Here is a 22447-nt window from a genome sequence, read left to right on the forward strand (position 1 = left end):
TATTCATTTCCTATGTATATGTTTTTTGAATGCATCAACGTAAATCTGGACCACAATTTTGTCCTGAGTTTAGTCTGTCAGGCAGCGCTGACCACGGCTGGAGTTAGTAGGATATTTTGCTATGATCCAGGCCTCCAAGGTAACGTATAAACCATTGATTGCATAAACTCTACGTATGATATACTTTAAAGGGAGACCATGGTTTATACAGGTGTCTCAATCCTGCAGCAAGGGGCGACATTTGTAGGCAGCCTGGCAGGCTTGATTTAGGGCAAAACCATTACTTATTGTTAATAGTATTTTTTTTTCTCCCGGCGCGGTCTGTCTATAGCAACCGTGAAGGAGTTCAAACAACAAGAAAGGGGCCTGGACGGAGTTGCTGAATGGTGAGTCAGTTGTATTATAGCCTTTTTCAAAGATTTGCCCCGGACGTATTACTACTAATTTAGCCCACACCAGAGCGGGATAGTTCTTCGGTGGAACACAGCAGAGAGGAAGACAGTGACATGAGAGAGAGAGAGAGAGAGAGACAGACTGTTTGAATACAGTGCTCCTGTGTCCGGGATTGGGTAAAACATCCTCAAACAAGCTAACAGCTAACGGTAATTAACTTCCGCCTGTGTGATGAGACAACGCGGTGCAACACTGGCGTGTCCTAGTTAAATTAGCCTACGTTATGATGCTTTCAACGTAGCTATGTAGCTTATGAAACAAAGTGTGGCATTTGACGTCACTTTAACCTCATTTGACATTGTTTAGTAAAAGTATCCTGAATTTGAACTTTTGTTACATTTGTTCTGATAGACTGTCAGTGGTGGAAAATTACAATACCCATTTAGAAAAATAGATGTGGGTTACTTCAAATGGGTTATTGAAGTAGAAGGCTGCTTGTAATTATATCAAGCCAAAAAAAAAAGTGAAACCGAATCTAAATTATTTTGCGTTTGTTTTGTTTTGGTTTCTTATTTATGTATTTTATCCTGTAGTATCTTATTTAGGTTGTCAAGCCTGATTGATATTGTAATGTTATATGTTTATGTTCATTATTTGGTTTGTTTCGTGTGATCTAGTTAGTAGTTTTAAGTTTGATCTGTATTTATTGTTTTATCTTCTGTTTATTTATCTCATGTTCTAGTTCAATAAAAAAACACACACAAAAAACAGCCTATTTTCAATTATTTATCGAATAAAAATGTATGAATACTGTAAAATTTAACTTCATTTAATCAACCTAATTGAATGTAACACAGTAAATAAAAAGCAGAAAGCGGTTATTAACTCACATAAACAAAGAATAACAAAATTATATGAGCACCAGTGATAAAAGTGCAATCAGGTAAGTTGCTTCTCATATGTTATCACAATGATTATATGATCATAATACCATATGTTATCATTAGGGCTGAAAGATATGCAAGAAAAAAAGATAATGTGATTAATTTTGACAGATACTGTGACTGAGATATGAGTCAGGATTTTAGTGGGAATGGTGCTTTTTGTTTTTCACTTCATTAAAAAATATAAAAATGATGATTGTGATTGTTGCTGGTATTTTTTTTTTATATTGCACTTGGATGGCCATTTTGATATTTTGATGAATTGCTCAGAGTTAATTATCATAAGACATGTACATGAGAGGTACAAACCTAAAAGTACAGGTCAGTCAGAAGCATTGCATTTCTGAAATGGGAATTAAAGGTTAAAAGTTGACAGTAGTTCAAAACTGAGCTTGTTGAACATGTTTTTCTGTTTTACAGAGAATCACATCAACAACTCTGAGTGTGAAAGTTCCTTTCTTGGCAAATCAGTCTGACGAATATGGATCGTAGTGGTGGAAATGATGGTAAGTCTGATCTTCAGTCAAGGATCCAAAAACAAACCATTGACATATTTAGTGACTGGAGTTTGCATCAGTTTCATTTGCACAATACTGTATATGAGCTTAAGGTCATTAAAGACCAAACACTGCAACAGTGCTAGGATGCAGTCACAGGATCTTCAGTGTTACTCCTGCAGTTGTTTTTATTTGAGAGCAGGTTGACATCATCAGATAACTCTGCCACATCCCCAAAGAGACATTAGGGGATGTGCGAAGAGAAAGAGATCATTAGCTGGAGATGCGTGAGCCTCAGAGGATTAGTACCTGTGCATGTGTGAGACCTGACAGTATCCTCCAGTGAGTCTAGTGAGTGAAACCTGCTGCACACGTACTCTGCTAAAATCACTGTCCTAATTTAAAACTTCATGCTAGGCCCTGTACAACCACTGTACTTCAAACTTCAAAACTTGCCTGTTAGCCATGCTAGCGACAGAGCTCTATGTCAGTCTGTCTGGTTAGGTTGGACATTTCATAACAACTACTGGACCTATGTTATATACCCCCCCCCAAGTCAGTTGGAAAGCAGTTGGAGGTAGGAATGTACTACACAGAGTCTTTGTCAATTTATAAGTCCCTATAAGACACAGCAGATAACTGGTTTGATTTAGCCTGCTGACAGTGTTCCTGGTGTGTTTCCACCTCTGCAGATGTGCAGGCAGAGCTGGACTCGGTGGAGACTGAGCTAGAGTTGGTGGAGCTGCAGATCACAGAACTGCTGCAGAAGCAGACTGAGCTGACCTCTCGTAAGAATGCACTGCTGCAGAGGTTGGAGGAGGCCTGTGACACTGCACAGCCATCATCATCCTCATCCTCTGCGTCCTTAAAGTCATCCAGAGCTGATCCTGTAATGAGCAAGCAGGAGATGCAGCGCTATGATGGAGCAGGTACTGTTCACATGTGGCTACACAGTGAGAGTCAGTCGGTTTGTGTGTTAATCTCTTTAATCTCTTCATGTTTGGTAGATTTTTCATGGTCTAAAGAAGTGGAGCAGCAGCTGAAGGACTCATTCCATCTGTCCAAGTTCAGACCACTGCAGCTAAGGGCCATCAATCTGAGCCTGTCAGGCAAAGATCTCTTCCTGGTTATGCCTACAGGAAGAGGGAAAAGCCTCTGCTACCAGCTGCCTGCAGTCTGCTCAAAGGGTACACTGAGCTGTACACACAGTGTTGGAGCCCTGTCCTTACACTGCTCATGCTCACACACCACTTACAGCTCATAAGCTTATTTTGTTTGTTCTGTGAGTACTTACATTCAGACTCATCTGTCCTACTGTAACCGTGTGTGTGTGTGTGTGTGTGTGTGTGTGTGTGTGTGTGTGCACGTGCGTGTGTGTGCGTGCGCCAGGTTTTACACTGGTTGTCACTCCCTTGGTGTCCCTGATGGAGGACCAGATCATGTACCTCAAGTCAATCGATGTGTCAGCTGTCATGCTGAATGCATCCAGCAGCAAGGTAACAACTCACTTCAGCTCACCTTTCATCTTTTTTTATGTCGCTCAGTTAACTACACAAAGGTCACAATCCACAGACACACTGTCAGTGTCAACAGTGTTTTTTATTTCCATGGTACTGTATGTGGCTGTTTAATACTTTAAAAGTGGCTAAAATAACAATGTGAAAGAAATGGCTCGTTATGATGACCTGCAGAAAACTATCTGCAGCTGCTCTTGGCTTTACAGTGATTTTCATCTAATTGTTTAGCCGTCCAACCCGCAGCTTCGCTGTTTTTGTTCACCGTCGCGTTCACCGCATAAGTGGACAGCGTTAAGTTCAGGTGTGACGCATTGGTGATCTAATCACTCAGACAGATTCCTCAGACTTGGCGAAGTAAAACAGATCTTATCTGACCTAGATACAATTAGAGGCAAATGAGAGTAAGTATTTTATCATTTCAGTGAAGTGAACCTTTAAAGAATCTTTTTTATTTTATTCACTTATTCTGATTATGTTGAGAAATTAACATTCAGAGCTGCACAGATTACACGCCGGCAGCTTTGACTCTGTAGCGACATACTATTACTTTTACAGTCATTGTTTCTTGCACACAATGATAAAAACAGTCTGTACAGAGTGTGTTGTAATAGCTAATTGATGAAGTGCTAATCTTGTCTTGCTGCCTGTGGGTCACGCAGCTGTGCCGGATTCTAACTAATGGACAGTGTTATTTTAGGAGGCTTTGCAATAAATCAGTAAAATCCCTCAGGTGTCCCACTGTTTTACATATCATTCATGTTTATTGTTAATTGGACACTGTTGCATCGCATGTATAAAAATTTTGATTCCTCTGCGTCGGCAACAGTCAGAGCCAGAGGCATTTTGTTTCTGATATTTCTGTCCATCCCATTCTCGTGGACACGATATCTCAGAAACACCTTGATCGAACTTCTTCAGATTTGGCACAAACATTCACTAGGCCTCAAGGATGAACTCTTTAGATTTTGGTGGTCAAAGGTCAAAGGTCAGTGTGATGTAACAAAAACGCTTTTTAGCCATTGCTCAAGACTTCACACAGCAATTATGTCAAAATTTCACACAAATGGTTCATATGTATGTGACTCTGGATAAATCAGGGATGTAACCTGAAACTAGTCTGAGTGGAGGAGGCAGAAAACCACGAGGAGGTGATTCTAGTTTCATGTTGTACTTTATTTCTGAAATTCATTTTTTACAGTAAGTTCATGAACTGATTAATTACTGTTGATCAACTTATTGATTCACATGTAAATAGCATCCACTAACAACAAAATAGAGCTGAAAACTTAAAGGAAGCTGAGGGCTACATGTGTACAGTCTACAGTGTTTTCTTTTAAAAAATATGCATATATTTTTCTACATTTACATATACACTCAGTAACTTGCCCTAGTTAATCTTAATGTGGATTGTGAGAATGAACCTGTACATGCAGTTGTATTGCAGGCTGTTTTGCATGTTTGTGTGTTTGTTGTCTGTCTTCCTGTTTACATTAGACTATTAATCAAAAGCTGTTACTGAATCACTTGGTTGTCTGTGTTTGGTTGTATGACTTTATAGTGGGCCCCATAAAAAGTGTAGCTGAGAGACCCAACAATGTTGTGGAGTCACCTGACACAGACTGAATTATGTTGATTATATCTACTGTTATGAAACATAAGTGTAAATGAAGGAGAGCAGAAAAGCAATTTTTTCCTGCTTAAAACAAACAAAATCTCTTTGTGTAAGTCAAAATGGTGAACTGTCTGCTCTCATGTGAGAAACAGGTAAAAAATAAAAAATGACATAATGTTTTTAGGAGCACGCTAAGACAGTCATGGCCGGAATGACAGATCCGAAAACCCCTTTCAAGCTGGTGTACGTGACTCCAGAGAAGATTGCCAAGAGCAAGCTGCTCATGTCTCGTCTGGAGAAAGGCTACAATGCAAACCTGCTGAGTCGCATCGCTGTGGACGAGGTGCACTGCTGCAGCCAGTGGGGACACGACTTCAGACCAGGTCAGGGGTCCTCTTTACTTTCCAAGAAAGCCTAACATCAGATCAACTTCAGATCTTAAATGTGTGTGTGTGTGTGTGTGTGTGTGTGTGTGTGTGTGTGTGTGTGTGTGTGTTGCTGTGTAGATTATAAACTGCTGGGCATCCTGAAGAGACAGTTCCCCAAAGTGCCGCTCCTGGGCCTCACAGCCACGGCAACCAGCAGCGTCCTCAAGGACTGCGAGAAGATCCTGTGTGTGTCACAGCCAATCACACTCACGTCATCCTTCAACCGAACCAATCTCTACTATGAGGTGGTCACCATGGCAACTGCACTTCACTCGCACACCTCATCCATCTGCAGTACAGACAAACGTACACACACACACACACCAAATGTCTCTCCGTACATACTTCCACCTGCTCAGCACACACACACACACACACACACACACACACACACGTGTTTGACCTTTTTAAAATCATCTGCCGTGTTTGCACCAGCTTACGAAACGTGACAGTTAAGGGTGTTTTTGCATGTTTAGCCCTTTACTACAATTTGCATGAACTTCAGTTTGATTATGAAACTGTATAACAGCCATGCGCCTCAGTTCATTCCAGTTCACTATTAAAACCAGCTTGCAACTTTCTTGACAAGTCCAAAACGACAGCATTGGATACTTGTCCACATCTGTCAGACTAAACAAACTAAACAAGTCAGTCTCATGCAGTCTCATAACAGTGTCACTAACAGTCTGATTCTCCTCAGGTTCGTATTAAAGATTCTGATGCATCAATAAGTGATGTCGCCTCCCTGATCAACAGCAGATACAAGGACCAATCAGGTACTGAAAAGCAATTATAATTCATTTTTAGGTTTGACTTAATATATTATTTGAACTGTTTATATTCACACTGTATATTTCCTGGTGTGTGTGTGTGTGTGTGTGTGTGTGTGTGTGTGTGTGTGTGTGTGTGTGTGTGTGTGTGTTTTGTTTGCCACAGGGATTGTGTATGTGTTCTCTCAGAAGGATGCAGAGTCTGTGTCCTCTGAACTCCAGAAGAGGGACATTCTGGCCTATCCTTACCACGCTAACATGGACCCTGACGACAAGTCCCGGGTTCACCGCAAGTGGACCTCCAACAAAATTAGGGTATTTGAGTGTGACACACAGACCGGTATTGTTTGTACTGGTGGCACAAACGTTCACACACTTGGACTCAAGGATGAACTGATTAACTTTTGGTGGTCAAAGGTCAAAGGTCAAGGTCATGGTGCCATCACAAAATATTTTTAGCCATAACTCAAGACTTCACTTAGCAATTTTGATAAAATTTCAAACAAATGGTTCGTATTTTATTTGACTCGGGATAAACGGGGATGTAACCTGAAACTAGTCTGAGTGGAGGAGGCAGACAACCACGAGGAGGTGATGCTAGTTTCAGTTTTTACAGTAAATTCATGAACTGATTAATTACTGTTGATCAACTTATCGATTCACATGTGAACAGCATTCACTAACAAAATAGAGCTGAAAGCTTAAGGGAAGGTGAGGGCTACATGTGCATCTGCCTTGTATAAAGAAATTGAAGGGTAAAAAATAAATACTGCTCTTGTAGGTGTTACTTGAACATGTCAGTATGTGATTGGGATTGTCCTCCAGGTGGTTGTAGCCACTGTGGCGTTTGGCATGGGTATCGACAAGCCTGACGTCAGGTTTGTCATCCACCACACCATCAGCAAGTCCATCGAGAACTACTACCAAGAGAGCGGACGAGCAGGTAGACACAGTTTGTCATTGTTATCAGGACAGCATACCAGAGTATACTGCCTTGGTATTTTTGATTTTATACCTCCATAAAATTTTCCTCTGTCTGTGTCTCCAGGACGAGATGACCAACCAGCGGACTGCATCATCTACTTTGGCTTCTCTGACATCTTCAGGATCAGCACCATGGTGGTCATGGAGAACGTAGGTCAACAGAAGCTGCTGCAGATGGTGGACTACTGCCAGAATATTGACAGGTAACAGACAGACACACACACACACACACACACACACACACACACACACACACACACACACACACACACACACACACACACACACACACACACACACACACACACACACACAGGTACACCTACTTATTATTATTAATAATATTACATGAGTTATGGTTGTATGGGCTTGTATCTAACATACAACAAGTACACAAACAAACTTACATGCTTGTGGTACTTTGATAATTCCTCTCACCCCCCATAGACATATACACACACACACACCCTCACACCCTCAATTCTTTCACAGCATGACTTGAACTCTTGAGTCTCATGTTTGCTGTGTGAAGGTGTCGGCGCTCTCTCATGGCTGTTCATTTTGATGAGGTGTGGGACGATGAAGGATGCAACCAGATGTGTGACACTTGTCGCCATGCAAAAGGTGTGTGTGTGTGTGTGTGTGTGGGTGGTATGTTCGAACATGATTTGATTGCACCATCTTTTTTGTTTCGTGTTGATAAGACATCCTAGTGATCATCTCATCTCCACTCTTCCAGACTACACTACTGTGGACATTACCCAGCATGCCAGGCAGGTGGTGCAGATCCTGGAGCTGGCGGGATCCATGGATGAGAAGCTGACTCCTCTGAAGCTGGTGGAGGCGTGGATGGGGAAAGGCCCCGCCAAGCGCAGGAAGATGATTCAGACCACCACACTGTCTCGGCTGCAGGCTGAAGCTGTGATTGTGCGTCTGCTGCTGCAGGGATACCTCAGGTGACATCATCTTCTCTTGTTTGTAGTCATTTTATTAGGCTTTTTACATTGTTCATTGTTTCAACTGTTTTAAATTTATCAGTGGGATACTTTATCAGATGTATCGATCTTTGTTTTGATCTTACCACCGACTTGACTGTTACATTATTGGCGCAGTTAATTGGCTACCAGTGGCAGTGTTGACTAATTTCCTGTTTTGATGCCTCTGCACCGGCGACAGTCAGAGTGTAGGTAGTGAAGTATGGAGTCCACTCAGTCATCACAGCTTTACCCGCTGGAATAAACAGCTAACAGAATCATAACATGCTGAATTCTGCTGTTACATTTTACACATACAAAGAAGAACACCAACAAATGCCTGTGGAGCAGAACTTGGCAGATACCCGCTGATAATTAACATTCAAAAGAGAGCACTCACATTTTTTAAGCATCTTAAATCAGCGCTCCAATCCCAAGAGCCGAGCCCTGAAAAGCCAGTCTGTGCTGGGACTAACTGCCCTCTCTAAAACACATTGACCAGTCTCTCAACAGCACTGCTTTCAAACAGAACAAAGACAACACAAAATATCATGGCAACCCAAATGAAAACACAACATGTGGTCACTGTTCGACAGAGATGAACTTCCTCCTAACATGTAAAACATTCAATGAAATAACGAGTTTAATTCTGTAATTTTAACTTTAATAAACTAAAACACACCTCAACATTAAAAATACTCCCAGGAGAAGGAGACGGGGCAGATCTGTCTAATATATATATCAAGCTGCCACAACCTGAGGGACAGTGAATTACCTACACACACACACACACACACACACACACACACACACACACACACACTCAACAATATGTAATATACTGTAAATATATAATTAATACATGCATATCCATCTTGCATTTTGTATTTTGGAAATTGTATTGTGATGTTTTGGCAACATTGTTTTTCTTTTTTCTTTTCTTTTTTTTTTTAAACCAATAAAGCACCATTGAATTGAATTGTCACCCCTCACCCCACCATGTTGAAGAGCACATTTTGGGGCAGTTTAGACTCTGTCTGACATGAGTAACTCTTCCTGTCTGGTTTGTGTGTGTTGACCTCAGAGAGGACTTCAGCTTCACTCCGTACACCACATACTTCTACATGAAGCTGGGCCGCAAAGCTCCTTTGCTGAAGAGCCAGACTCACACACTCAGCATGAAGATGAGGACAACAGAGTCTGGATCTGCTGGGGTGAGTTCAGTCCACAGTGATACATCACAAAACAGTCAAATAGACGCTCCACTGCGGTGAGCATATTCTGCATCATATGTAGGTGTAATCAATGAATTCAAGTTCACCTTTGGTCAAAATGAAACGACTTTAAATATTATTTCATTATTAAATATTATTAGTTTGGTTACTTTTGGACACACTCACACTGCTGAATATGAAGAGTGCATGGCTCAAAAAAAAAGAGAGAGACCTGATAAGCAGCAAAGTAATTGATTCTTAATCGTAATCGAGGTAAAAGTTTGGAATAACGGTGGTATTGATTTTTTTTTTTTTTTATTATTATTTTTTTGGGCCTTTTATGGCTTTATTGACAGTACAGTAGAGAGACAGGAAATGGGGAGGCAGAGAGAGGGGGAATGACATGCAGCAAAGGGCCGTCTGATGCGGGACTCGAACCGGGGCCGACTGCAGCGAGGACCTTAGCCTCTGCACATGGGGCGGATGCTCAAGAATTTGCAAAACAGTTTTACACAAAGTGATGTAAAATCTTAAGTTGCGTCCAACTGATGCTGGAGTTTTAAAGCAAACACAGTCTTACAGTCTCCAAAACAGAAAAAAACTTGACATTACTTGACAAGACATTATAATAATGTTTTTTTGATAAGTGAACTCATTGGCTCTTCTCTTCTCATATACTTGAACAATTTCTTTGACAAGCAAAACATTACCACTCCAGTAGAGGTCGGGCTCTTCTTTCTCATGCTTTTTTTCCCCTGTATCTCCTGTGTTTGATTAGTCATGTGTTTTTTCTTCCTCTCTGTTGTCTGTGAAGTCTCTCTAATCACTTTCTTCTTCTTCCAATGTGTGGCCGATGTGTCTTTCCTCCACATCACTTAAATTTGTTCTCACACATTTTCTAATTGTCTCTAAAAGTCCACAGAGGTAAGTCATTTGAATTCAAGTTGAATGTTGTCACTTTTACTCTGTACACTGATAATCACTCAGTCTATACCAAAGTCCGTTCTTCACATAGTGATGACTGGAGTTTTGTGTTTTTATTTCCAAGATCTGACTCTTTCACATTCACAGCATCACCACTTAGCTGCTGATAATGATCATTAGTATTCTAATAGTAGATTAAACCATTGTAGTTCATGTAGAATCCACTACTGATCTAAAACACACATTTTTGTTTTCCTGTTTTGCTGCTATGACTGTCCCAGCTGTTTTAAATATGTGAGGCAACAACATGAGGGGTGCAGAGGAAAATAAATAATCACCATTCTCTTTGATATATATTCCATTTTACCCAAACGTTTTAAATACTGCACCATTATGAGCATTAGTGGAGGAATTGGTCAGTGTGGTTGTCTCATGTCCTCCCCTCTAGTGTCCCTCATCCACTCCATGTAGGTGTGAACCCTCTCAGGTAAAAGACTGTTGTTAATGACCTGCAGGTAAAAGCTGCCAAAACCAAAGAGGGAAAGAGATCAGGTCAAAGTGCTGGAGATGCCCCTGTGTCCAAGAAAATGAAGACAGACTTCCCCTAGTCCCCCCCCCCCCCCACCACCCCACTGAGAGGACAAGCTGGAAAAGTACAGTCCATCATTCTTTCTTCTGCTCACTACTGCTTCTTTTGGCATGGCCCTGTCCAGACCTGTGCTTCATTCATTACATTGGGATCAGACTGTCTGGGTGTTGGAGGGTTGAACACTGAGAATCTGTTTTTATTTCATTAATAATTAATAAAAAAAAGCTTTATAAGTTGTATAATAATAATTATAAGCATGATATCATCTAATCATTCCTAAACAGCAGGCTTGGGCAATACACAACCTCCACCGCAACCTCTACTGGCTGTTTTATATGGATTATTCTGACTCTTCCCGGTGACACTGTGTGCTGGTAACCATAGACTAACAATGCTGCATGTTTTTGGAATATAGTCCTCAATGTATCTTGAGTGTGTTCACACCTGAACGTGGAGCTGTCCACTGGTGATCAGATGACCTGAGGCGGATGTTAATACCAGGTCTGAACAGGTCTGAACAGGGCCTTTGTTGGAAAATCAACAATCAGCAAACTTTTCAGACAGAAAAGACTTTTAGCCATGATTTTACCCAGTTCGTTTGTTGTCACGATTGTCTGGTCAGCATGGCTCACTAGTCTGCTCCATTTTGTGTTAACAAAGAGGACAATGTCAGTTTAGTGATAAGAAGGCAGCAGCCTGGCAGTCTGTCTCTTTACAGACATTTTGGAGGATAAATGATTCTGTTTCACTGACAATATAGAAAAATTCAAGTATTGCTCAAGCCTGTCACTCATGGTCTCTGGTGCCAGTGTCCATACTTAGGAGCATGCTATTGCTAACTTTCACTAACATTTCATTGCACTAGCTGACATGGTCAGTGCTCAGGACTGTCTGTTACAGTATTTCATTTCAGCTATATGTTGCTTTAGAAGACCGATAAGAAAAGATTAATATGGCTGCAGTATTGTGACATGTTGAACTGTCTTCATATCAACATCCTCTCGGTTGTTCCAGGATTATGATTTAATGCTTCACTTTTCTCCTGTTGTTCACTAACCCTGGTTTTCATGATTACAGGATACATCAGCTTTTGAAACCAATGAGAAGGAGGATGATATAATCTTTGAGCCTGTTGTCATGGACAACAGCTGTCCCCCACAACCCAAACAGAAACTATTTAAAGAACAGAGGAACCTGTCCAGGAAAAGAGACTTGAAGCCAGGCAGCCAGACAAACAAATGGACAGAAGAACAGCTGACAGACAGACATGGAGAGGAAGAGGAGGATAAGAGAGGATCCATTATGAAACAACATGTAGTTGAGGTTGATGTTGAAATTAACATAGTAGATAACATAGGTGTTAATAACGGTCAGAAAACACCATCACATCCAGTTAAACCCTGTTCCAAAAGAAAGTCCACCACCCCTCAGAGAGTGAGGAGGAAACCCCGTGCAAACTCAGAAGTGGCGGCCATTCCCTCTCAGACCTCAGATGGTGCCCCCCTCGCCAACACCGTGCCCAGCTCTCCATCCCAGGCCTCAGGCATCTCTGAGACTGCAGCCGAGGAGCTCTGTGAACTGAGGAACTACTACAGCAAACAGCTGAGGAGAATAAACTACATTTCCCATGAATACCTGGGGCAGCCTGCAGAGCCAGGAGTGCTGGCATGCATCAGGGAGCCTCTGAAGAGCCTCCGTCTGCCCCGCAGGGTGACCATCGCTCAGACGGCCCGCAGCCTGTGGACACGAGTGAGCAGCAGGCAGAAACTGGTTCACCGCTGACATCACAGTTCAGTCAGCTGAGGAAACCACTCAACTATGTGTATAGGTGTACTGTACAATTACTATTCTACCGTCATCACAGTGACGTCTTTAAGACTGTGTGTAGGTCTCACCTTTGATCTGATGGTCAGATTAAAGGAAATACTCCATTTAACAGACATTCATCCAGCCAAGCCAGCCACTGTATTATTTTCCCACAAACAAAAACATATACCACCATCAACATCATTTTAAAGATGTTATAATTACACAATCTGTGCCATGTTTCATACCTGAGCTGTTTCGTTGCCAATTAATGAGCCTTAATAAATGTATATTTCTGGACCTCGATTTGTAGGTGATAGCTGATAATTTGTCATACAAAGCTATGGAAGTGAAGATGTTGTGCAGTTTTATCAACATTATAGATCACCTCTAATAACAACGTGAGGTTCCCGACGTCTCTTTAACTGAGGAAAAGTGACCTGTAAATATAACTGCACAAGGGTTCTGAACTCAGCTGGTTCCACCACTGTTGCTGCAGATATTTTTACATCAACTTATGTGGGGCATGTACAGAATCTGAGAAAGGCCATACTCGCAAATATTTTTTTATCCCGTTACCTCAAGATAACAAAGCTCGTTATCCAGAGATAACAAGATATTATCAGGAGTAAACAATGTTTTATTAATATCTCGAGTTAACGAGATATTATCAGGAGAAAACAATTTTTTGTTATTCAAGATAACGAGATATTATTAAGAAGCGTTATCTTGGGATAACAAAGAAACAGTTTTCTCCTGATAATATCTCGTTATCCCGGGATAACGAGATTTGTTGAGATAACAGGTTGAAAAAATATTTGCTTCTTTAGGCATGTTATGAAAGCAACAGATTTTCTTTTTTCAGTTTATAGAGGCCCAGACAATGATGCTTTATTTATCATGTCACCTGCTTGATGAACCTCTTCAGTTATATTTACTGGACAGTGTTGGCAAAATCTTCCAAACCCCACCATTAAGTGAGGAATTTATTATGTAAAAAAATTAACTTTGTTCCAGGCCTTCTGTGTGTTCAACTAGTTTCTCCAGATGTTTCCCAGGTAGAAATGCACTGACTTTTCTTTTATGTGACATTTTGATCAACTGTTATGATAAGAAACAGTAATGTTCAGAAAATGTTCAGAAAAATACTGTATTCTGACTGTTTTTTATTGGCTATAACTTCAAAATTAAGTTATGATTGTTTGTTATATTATATCTGTTGATTATTTTGAGTTGATTATTAATATATTATATTAGTTACACTGACACTTATCCTGGTTTTTATACTCAAAAAACATGTCTGCACATCACAACTTGGAATAAAAATAAACTATACACACACAAACATTGTCTCACCTGTATTTCATTTCAGTCTAAACAATCTTTATTATGGGCCACCATTGAGTGAAAAAGCATTCCAACTGTTCATGGTTGATGATAAAAATTAGTTCAGTTGGTGAACGGGACTCCTTGAGAAAACACATTTAATATGCAAGTAATTAGAAATGGTCTTTACTTTAAAAATTATGATAAATAAAGATGAGACACAACAGTAGATAAGGACAGTGCTGCCAGAAAAGAGCACTTCAACACCATCCATACAACTGACCCCAGACATGCTCGCTTGTTTGTTTATTTTTTCAGGGACATTAATCGGCATCACTGTAAATGTGCCACTGTTAACTAAGGTAAATTTTTACCTATTGTGCCAGGTGGTGAATCAGCTGTTGAAACAAAAATAAATGACACAACATGAACAATTAGAACAAGAGAGGTACAGCCAGTTAATACATAGCAACGTTTAACAGATCATATCACATGTAAATCACATGACATTACAGATGACAATGCAAGATGAAAAAGATTTACATGTATATTTAAACACATTCATGACAGTTCATCTATCAAAATTACATTTTAAATAAAATGTTTTGTTATTTTGTTCTGCTATCAGACACATTTGAATATATACAGTATACATATATATATATATATATTTGCACAGAATATATGTATCTTTTCAATCACATTCTGAATTTGTTTTTTTTTAAACATTCAAAATCTAAATAAAGGTATTTACAGTGAAAGTATAAGGTTTTTATGGATCTAAGGGTTTGATTTTATTCAATTTCATCCATGTCTACTTGCAACCCCTCTTTATAGGTTGCATAATTCTACTGATTATGACCAGTTCAATCACAGAGTAATTTTCCAGCCTGAAGAGGAATTATCCAGTAACTCCACGAAAAAGCGAAGATCTGAGGAAAGACTGAAAAAATTATAATGTCAAAAAAGTAGATTTTATTTCTGCTTTGCTCTTCTTTGGTTTAACCATCTCATGATGCCTCAGGTTTAACTTGTGACCCCTTTGGGGGCCCCAATCCTCAGGTTGGAAACACTGTCTTAGATCACTGAGTCACCAAAATAAAGGTTGTGGCCTTTTATAGCTGAAACAAAGATTAGACAAAGCTTTTGGAAAAGCACAGCATTTTATTAAAGCGCCATATAATATAAAAGTAGATGTCCATGTGTAGTTTGATTATAAAGCAGGTCTAGGTTCTATATTAATACTGTGAAAGTATCAAAGCTTCAGTCCACAGAGAAATGCACACAGCTTGTATACAGAAACTGAGCCTTAAAACCAGCCGTCAGGACTTCTGGAACCTTGTGATGTCACAACAAAGCAGCAACCAACCTCAGCCATGCCCCAACCCCACCCACCTGGAATCAGAAGAGAGGCTGAGAGCCTCTTCTCTCTGATTGGCTCACCAACCTGTTGTTATTAGAGCTCCAGAGAGAAGCCTGAGAGGAGATGTAAAACTACACTGAGATGGTTTTTGGTTCTTAAAACCACAGATTTATCTTCTTATGGATCAGCACGTCAAATAAAACACAGGAGAGGAGGAAAATATGGAGCTTTAAAAACCAATTGTGTGTGAAGGTTGGCAGGATCAATACATTTCTATTGCAAAGATTTTGGATCAAATCAAAACATGACAACAGCCGTTCCCAAATGTTTTAAAACCATCGCTCCCCATTAACCATTTGTTGGGCCTATTTTCATTATCTATGTTAATGTTTATTATATACATTAATCCACATTTGGTGTTCTAGTGAGTATTTAGGACAGCAGGGTGGTGTAAGTCTGCAGTTAGTCTGCAGCACCATCACCTGTCAGTGCTGCGTACCTGCAGAGAGCCAGAGATCTCTATTGTTTCTTCCTCTTCTAAGATTGTGGACAAAGTAGCAAAACAAACCTAGTGAGAGCAATAAGTGAAGCAGACGTGTGGTGGTGCTGTGAGGAGAGCAGCTCACAACATCCTTTCATACATGTGTGCGTATTGACATTTGTCTCTAGTCTTATTATGAGCCATGGTTAACAGGTTAGAGCGGTGTGTCCTGTAACTAAGGCCATTCAAGGCACAGAGGTATTCATGTATTTTTTAAATAGCTTGTTTAAGTCATTTGACTGTTCATTAATGTATTCTGTCCTTTTTATGCCTCCACGCCATCGATAGTCAGAGAAGAAGTGCAGTCAGATTCTTTTTCTAACTCCTTATAAATTCTCCTTCACATCTTTCCTTGACCTCATGACGTGGACGAGAAGTGTTTAGAGAGATTATTTTGACTTTTGGACCAGAAACAGTCTCCCTTTTTGCTTTTGCCCAATTAGTCCTGTCAGTGTTAGTACCCGTCTACATCGGCCAGACGGTGTTGTTCCTATGTTGTTTTACTTGTGTTCTCACCATCCTGCCTGCTACCTGTGATGCTGCTGCTGTATGTGTATGTACTAAATAATGTCATCAAGATAGATAATAGATAGATAGATAGATAGATAGATACTTTATCTATCCCCTAGGGGAAATTCATTTGTCCATTAGCTCATTGTTGATAATAATAATAATTATAACAACAGTTAATAATAAATAAACAATAATAATTAGATTAGTCCACATCCTTTGGCTGAGGTGTTCTACAGCCTGATGGCAGTGGGAACAAAGGATCTCCTGAACCTCTCTGTTCTGCAGCGCAGTGAGATGAAACGTTTGCTGCTGTAGCTGCTTCTCTGTTCTGCCAGAATGTTGTGGAGAGGATGGTTGGTATTGTCCAAGATGGCCTCTATCTTACATTGCATGCGTCTCTCCACAACAGTCCTGAGTGAGTCCAGACTTCTGCCAAGCACAGACCCAGCCTTCTGCTGCCATTTTTCCTCTTTTTCTAAAATACATTATTTTGTTTCAACTTTCATTCAGAACATTTAAAAGTCCTAATGTTCTGATTTCCTGTCACTATGGGCCCTTCTGCTTTTGACTGTCCTTGTATCCATAGTCACAAACAAGTCCTCTTTAAGTCATGGATTAACAACAGAGAATGACATTGTCTGACCTGTAGTTCATTTTCCTGAAGAGTCTTCTGTTGCTTTATGTGAAACATTTCATGGAAATAAAAACAGTTTTCTGTGTATTTGTTTCACTCCCTCTGAACAACTGTCAGCTTAAAGAACTATTCACTGTTCAGTGACTTCAGGAACTGCAACAGCACAAACGACACAAAAGCTCACTGTAATAATGAATACAAATAAAATGGATTTATTGAAGTTGAGGTGAAGTTGTTTTCATTTGAATGGCAGAAGTTAACAAAAACATCTGAATGTCCTTCAAACTCTGCAGTTATCTCTTCCAGGAAGAGAAAGAAGTTACTTTCTTCTGGTTGCTTAGCTTAAGATTCACAGATGCACTGATCCACAGTTTTATAACCGATTTCAAATGGTGCTAGAAGGCCGCAGCAGGCTCTAAGCATCAGAAGAAATCAGTTATCTGTTAGTGGAGAAAGGGGAGGAGGAGGGCTGTCCTGTGCTCGTCCTCTTGGGGCTCACTCACTGCCGGAGCTGTCTTCCTGTCCCCAAGAACACTGATTTCAAATGGTGCTAGACGACAGAAACACACATCTAAACCACCACGTGAAACCAGCTTCTGGGGGAAGACTTTTTGGTGTTGGACCACAGCTGCAGCGGTGAGATGAGCCAACGGCGGGGAATGACAGTTAAGTGTTATATTTTATATTATTATTATTTCTTATTTTTATTTTTTATACATTCAATAAGCATGAACCTGAGTACGAGTAGGAGGAGAGGTTTGTTATCTCTGTTAGGATGAAATGCAGCTGAATCCTCATTCAAAGTAAACTTCCTCTGACGGCACAAAGCCTCATGTGGATCATTGTAACATCCCAATATCACTGCCATAACAGAGGCTTATTTCTGACAAGACAGACAAAACAGAGCAGTAAATGAAGAAAAGTATAGGCACCAAAAATATATTTTTGTTTTTACTATTTTTGTGCCACTATACATTTTGGTCCAGTTTCATTTAGACAACAGAAAAAAACACATGATTTTCCCATGTTTTCCACATGTGCCCACATGCTGTAACATGTGGTGCCATGTAGATCCCATGTGGAAAACATGTTACCACACATTGTAACATGTCAGAAATACTGCAGATTTTCAGCTTCACAATAACATTTTCAACACATGCAGTAATATGATTATTGACAAACATGCAAACAACAATCTCACATATCTGACATGTAATCCCAAAAGTTTCACATGTAATACTATAGGGTTTCCATGTAATCCCCTAAATTTTACATGAAATCCTATATGTTTCACATAGGAATTTACATGGGCTTCACATGTTACACCATGAAAATGTTCCAAAGCCACGTTTCCCATGTGCCAGCACATGTGTTCCACACGTTTCACAGGTGATTTTAACATGTTTTCACATGTTAAAATTCTGATGTGAAATTAATGTGGTTTTTAAGGGTTTTTTAGGGTAATTGTGACTTTCTGGCAAACATTTCAGGGTTGTAATCAGAAGGGTTCATGAATGTTAATCTTTTCATTTTTGGGTTTGTCATTTTTCTGGCTTGGCCACAAAAAAACAGTGATTGTGAAGAGTGTTCATATTTTCTCTTTTCATTTTATTAAATCAGGAAAACCAGAAAAAAGGACCAACAAGAAAGATCATTTTACCACTTGATGGAGAGTTAAAGGAAAAATTAAATAAGGGGGGAAAAAAAGCACAAAAAGTCTTGTAGCTTGAATCTAGATAAATTGGACTTACTTGGCAGAAATGTTCTGTTTCTTGTTCTTTGAAGAAAATTATATGGTTTACTAGTCCTTCAACTTTTCTACTCAAACAGAAATGTTGAGGTGTGCACTGAATAATATGCACAGAATAATAAAGACAAACTAACACTCACTGCGTCACATAATAACACAGTAATGAATGCATGTTACTTATCACTGATTACTTTAATAAAATTTAATTGATCCACAAATGCCTGTCCGAATGCTGTAAATATTTGGAAGATATTAACAAATACTAATTTTGTTTGTGTATTATCAGAGGGGTTTTATATTTGTGAAATATTTTTGTAAGTTTATAAATGTTTTTTTTGTATTTGTTTCTATTATTACATATTACATATTTACATTTTAACACGGACTGTTGATCTGTTCACACAAATAATATTGAGACAACTCTACTCCTATAGTTTCTGGGCCACATGGGGCCCTCGATAGGGGCCCACTGTTCATTTTTGCATTGTAGCACAGACAGTAACGAAGAACGAGGACATCCAGAATCAGTCATGCATCAACAACACACACAGAACTCAAGTTAGTTCAGTCATATGTCCACGTGTCTGTCAGAGGAGGAGACAAAATGACAGAGCTTCTTATTTAAAGTAAGTCTGTCTTTAACATGAATGTGGTTGTCATGGCAACTGTTGACACATGAACATTAGCCTCCATCAGCAGAGAGGATTTTAGACAGAACTGACATCACAACAGTCATTCACACCAGATATTGTCAGCTACACACTGAAGCATGGTGTTATTATAGTCAGAGAATAGAATGACATGTACTTACTGTGTTTACAGCCTCATGCTCACTGTCATCCTGCAGGGAAGAAGAATCACATGACAATAGAGTGGAAAGACCCTGTGAATAGTCATGTAAGTGTGTACATGAATTAATGATGGCACTGTACACAACCCTTTACTCAAACAACAGCCCATCTAAGGTCCCACCAGCTACAGATACAGTATGTCACATTGAATGACTGTGACAGTTTCCTTACAACAACAATATCCACCTGTGTACTGTATGGTGAAATAAGATGAATTTATTCATTGTGTAATTTGAAAGTGAACTCAACTTCCAAGAATTCCTCAGGTTTCACAACTCCAACCAGTTACCATTGGTCACTGTGTGGCCAAGGACCCGTGATGTCACCATGTCAACAAACCCCTGTGCTTCTCAGGGGCAACAACAACAATAACAGCTCTCTCTCCTGCAGCATGAGCTGCTGCACTGAACAGCAACACAAGAGGCTGCCTCTGATTAACCAACAGTGAACAGGTTTGATTTAGCCCCAGCGGCTATGAAACAAAGTCTGCAGCTGATTTTACAAACAACAGGAACAATGAAGCAGAGTTAGCATTGAGCAGCTAGCTCGGTAAGGAGAGCAGAGGAGCTACAGTGACCTCCTCAGAGACACAGAATCCTCAGCCCACATCTGGCCCAAATACTTCTACATCTGGGCAGATTCCAGCTGTCCTCTTATGGTGGTGTCTGACAGCTGGAAGATTTTTCTGTGTGTGTGCCAGAAAAGGTCCAGATGTGGAAGTAGCGTTTGACAATAAGCCAGATTTGGCTCGTGGAACCGGGCATATACTGGGCTAGAGGAAACAAGCATGTGGCCCAAGTAGGGGCCCAATTTATTTTGCTATCCTCCATGGATTTAACATTAATTGGGCCTAGCATAGCATAGCATGGCTATGCACAGGACTGTTTAACTTTTGCCAGTGTATATGTCTGTATTTGTTTAGACATAACCATAACCATCAACCATAATAATGTGGCTAACTGTGTCTCAAATTGGACAATCCATCCCTAATTAACTGGTCCTTAAACCTAAACCTAACTATGTCAGTGTAAGTAATATTAAAAAATATGTACTGAAAGCACTTGGGAAAATTATAAATGCAAAATAATGTGGTTTTAACTTTTTAATGATTTGCCTCCCCCTCTGCTTCACAATGGTTTGGTCCACTGCCTGCTACCGATGCCACACACATGAATCTGAAAGCCAAAACATTTCATAAGCTGTGGAAACTACAAAATGACCCACACAGTTCTCACACTTGTGTATTGTGATTTTAGTTTTGGAAAAACTAAAACTACACAAACTCAGGTGAACAGGTTCACGTGAACATATCCTGGGTGCTGTTGTAGAGAGCTCTGTGCACAGTCAAACACCTGAACAACATCAAAACTGTAGGATCTCTTCTTGTTCTTCAAATTGTAAAACTTCAACATCGGATCAAGTATCTTACAGAGGCTGCGCTGTGTAGCCGTCCACACACCTCTGTTTCCTGTGTGACATGTGAGCACACGGCCTCATCCAGCTGGAGGAAAACAGTGAGTGTGTGCGTGCGTTGTCTCGTGTCACAGCACAAAGACCTCTGTTCTCGCCATTTGTGGGAACTGGCACCCAGCACTTACATAACCATCCAGATCGCCACGACAACAAGGCCGCAGTAAATTCTGCACTGTCACAGTGGCCCTTACAGGTGTTTGAACGATAGCTGTCAGATGATCCGTAGGTAGAGGGGTGTGACAAAAGGCACAGCCAGGTTGGAAAGTCTTTGTTTGGGGTTTAATGACATCCACCTGTGGGCAAAGGGGAGGGGCAGGGGTGGGGAAAGGAAGCTAGATAGCATCTCCTAGCTAAATTATAAGACCTCAGATTCATGACACAGTAGGGCTAGTTAGAGTTCAACACGCTGCCTGAATCCTGTCATTCTACTTGGAGGCACAAGATGGCGACATCACATCTAGAAGCTAACATGCTACTCTGTTACACAGTTACTATGGTGATGTGACTCCCTGTCTGTTTACACAGGGAAAGCTCTCATCTCCCCTGTCCTTAGTTTGGGAAGGTCAAAGGTCAGCTGTACAGCAGCAGTACTGTCCGAGACATGTCCTAGAGCTGATCACTAGGGAAGGAATGGCACAACACAGCAGATGACCACTTGGTCTGCGTTAACCTTGTCTGTCATGTTTATTATTGTTACCATGACGACGAGGTCCAGTATGCATGCTGCTGGTACACTCCTACAGGCCATATTATTGCTACCCTTATGACAAAGGTAACCTAGCCACTGCTATGGGTCATATCTGCAGTATAGGTCCAATCAAAGCAAATACATTATCTATCAAAAAGTATCAGGGGTGAATAAAAAACACATCATGGATCCACCAGATGTTGGAAACTGGAAAGTGCTGTGGCTCATAAAATTCAGCACTGAATTTAAATTCAGATAAAAACTTTGCCATATTGTTCATACTGCCAGGAAAATAACTCCAAAACATTTGTAGCCGAACATCATCATTTTCTCTTCATCCAGATTTGAACTTTTCCAAAACAGTTCCCAGAAATCTTAAACCTCCAGCTTGGAGTTTGAGTGTGTGCAGAGTAAACAGAGCTTCTGCAAACAGTGATGTAAGCTGCCCAGTGAGGGATTGGGGGTGGGGGGGTGGTAGGATGGGGTGGCTGTGTGCCAGGACACTCTGTCACCTTAAACCAAAGAAGAAGAAGAAGAGATTCAGCAGCTTTTCTTTTGTGCAGTGTGTTTCACTGTGGACAGAGGTCTCTCTACTGACTAGACCTGGAAACACAAATCGTTTTCACCTACCCTGCCTCTCGCCCTGCCTCTCACCC

General features: G+C 40.4%; 1 protein-coding gene across 3 annotated transcripts; it reads left to right on the plus strand.

Moving 5' to 3' along the window:
• The first annotated feature begins 344 nt into the window (after positions 1 to 344).
• On the plus strand, positions 345 to 13987 carry recql (RecQ like helicase). Of its 3 annotated transcripts, none has more exons than XM_022749729.1 (15): positions 345 to 386; positions 1758 to 1843; positions 2527 to 2763; positions 2842 to 3021; positions 3224 to 3330; positions 5148 to 5346; positions 5470 to 5636; positions 6092 to 6167; positions 6328 to 6476; positions 6987 to 7104; positions 7210 to 7348; positions 7678 to 7769; positions 7885 to 8101; positions 9204 to 9333; positions 11924 to 13987. In XM_022749729.1, exons 2-15 carry the CDS (start codon positions 1819 to 1821, stop codon positions 12626 to 12628), a joined length of 2541 nt encoding a protein of 846 aa, XP_022605450.1. In that variant the 5' UTR covers positions 345 to 386; positions 1758 to 1818; the 3' UTR covers positions 12629 to 13987. The 3 variants fall into 3 exon arrangements, with proteins under 3 accessions (XP_022605450.1, XP_022605452.1, XP_022605451.1); XM_022749731.1 differs by lacking the exon at positions 11924 to 13987 and adding an exon at positions 10773 to 10865; XM_022749730.1 differs by lacking the exon at positions 345 to 386 and adding an exon at positions 560 to 602.
• The last annotated feature ends 8460 nt before the right edge of the window (positions 13988 to 22447 follow it).

Source organism: Seriola dumerili, unplaced genomic scaffold (genome assembly GCF_002260705.1).
Source record: "Seriola dumerili isolate Sdu_G_001 unplaced genomic scaffold, Sdu_1.0 BDQW01000138.1, whole genome shotgun sequence".
NCBI classification, from domain to species: Eukaryota; Metazoa; Chordata; class Actinopteri; order Carangiformes; family Carangidae; genus Seriola; species Seriola dumerili.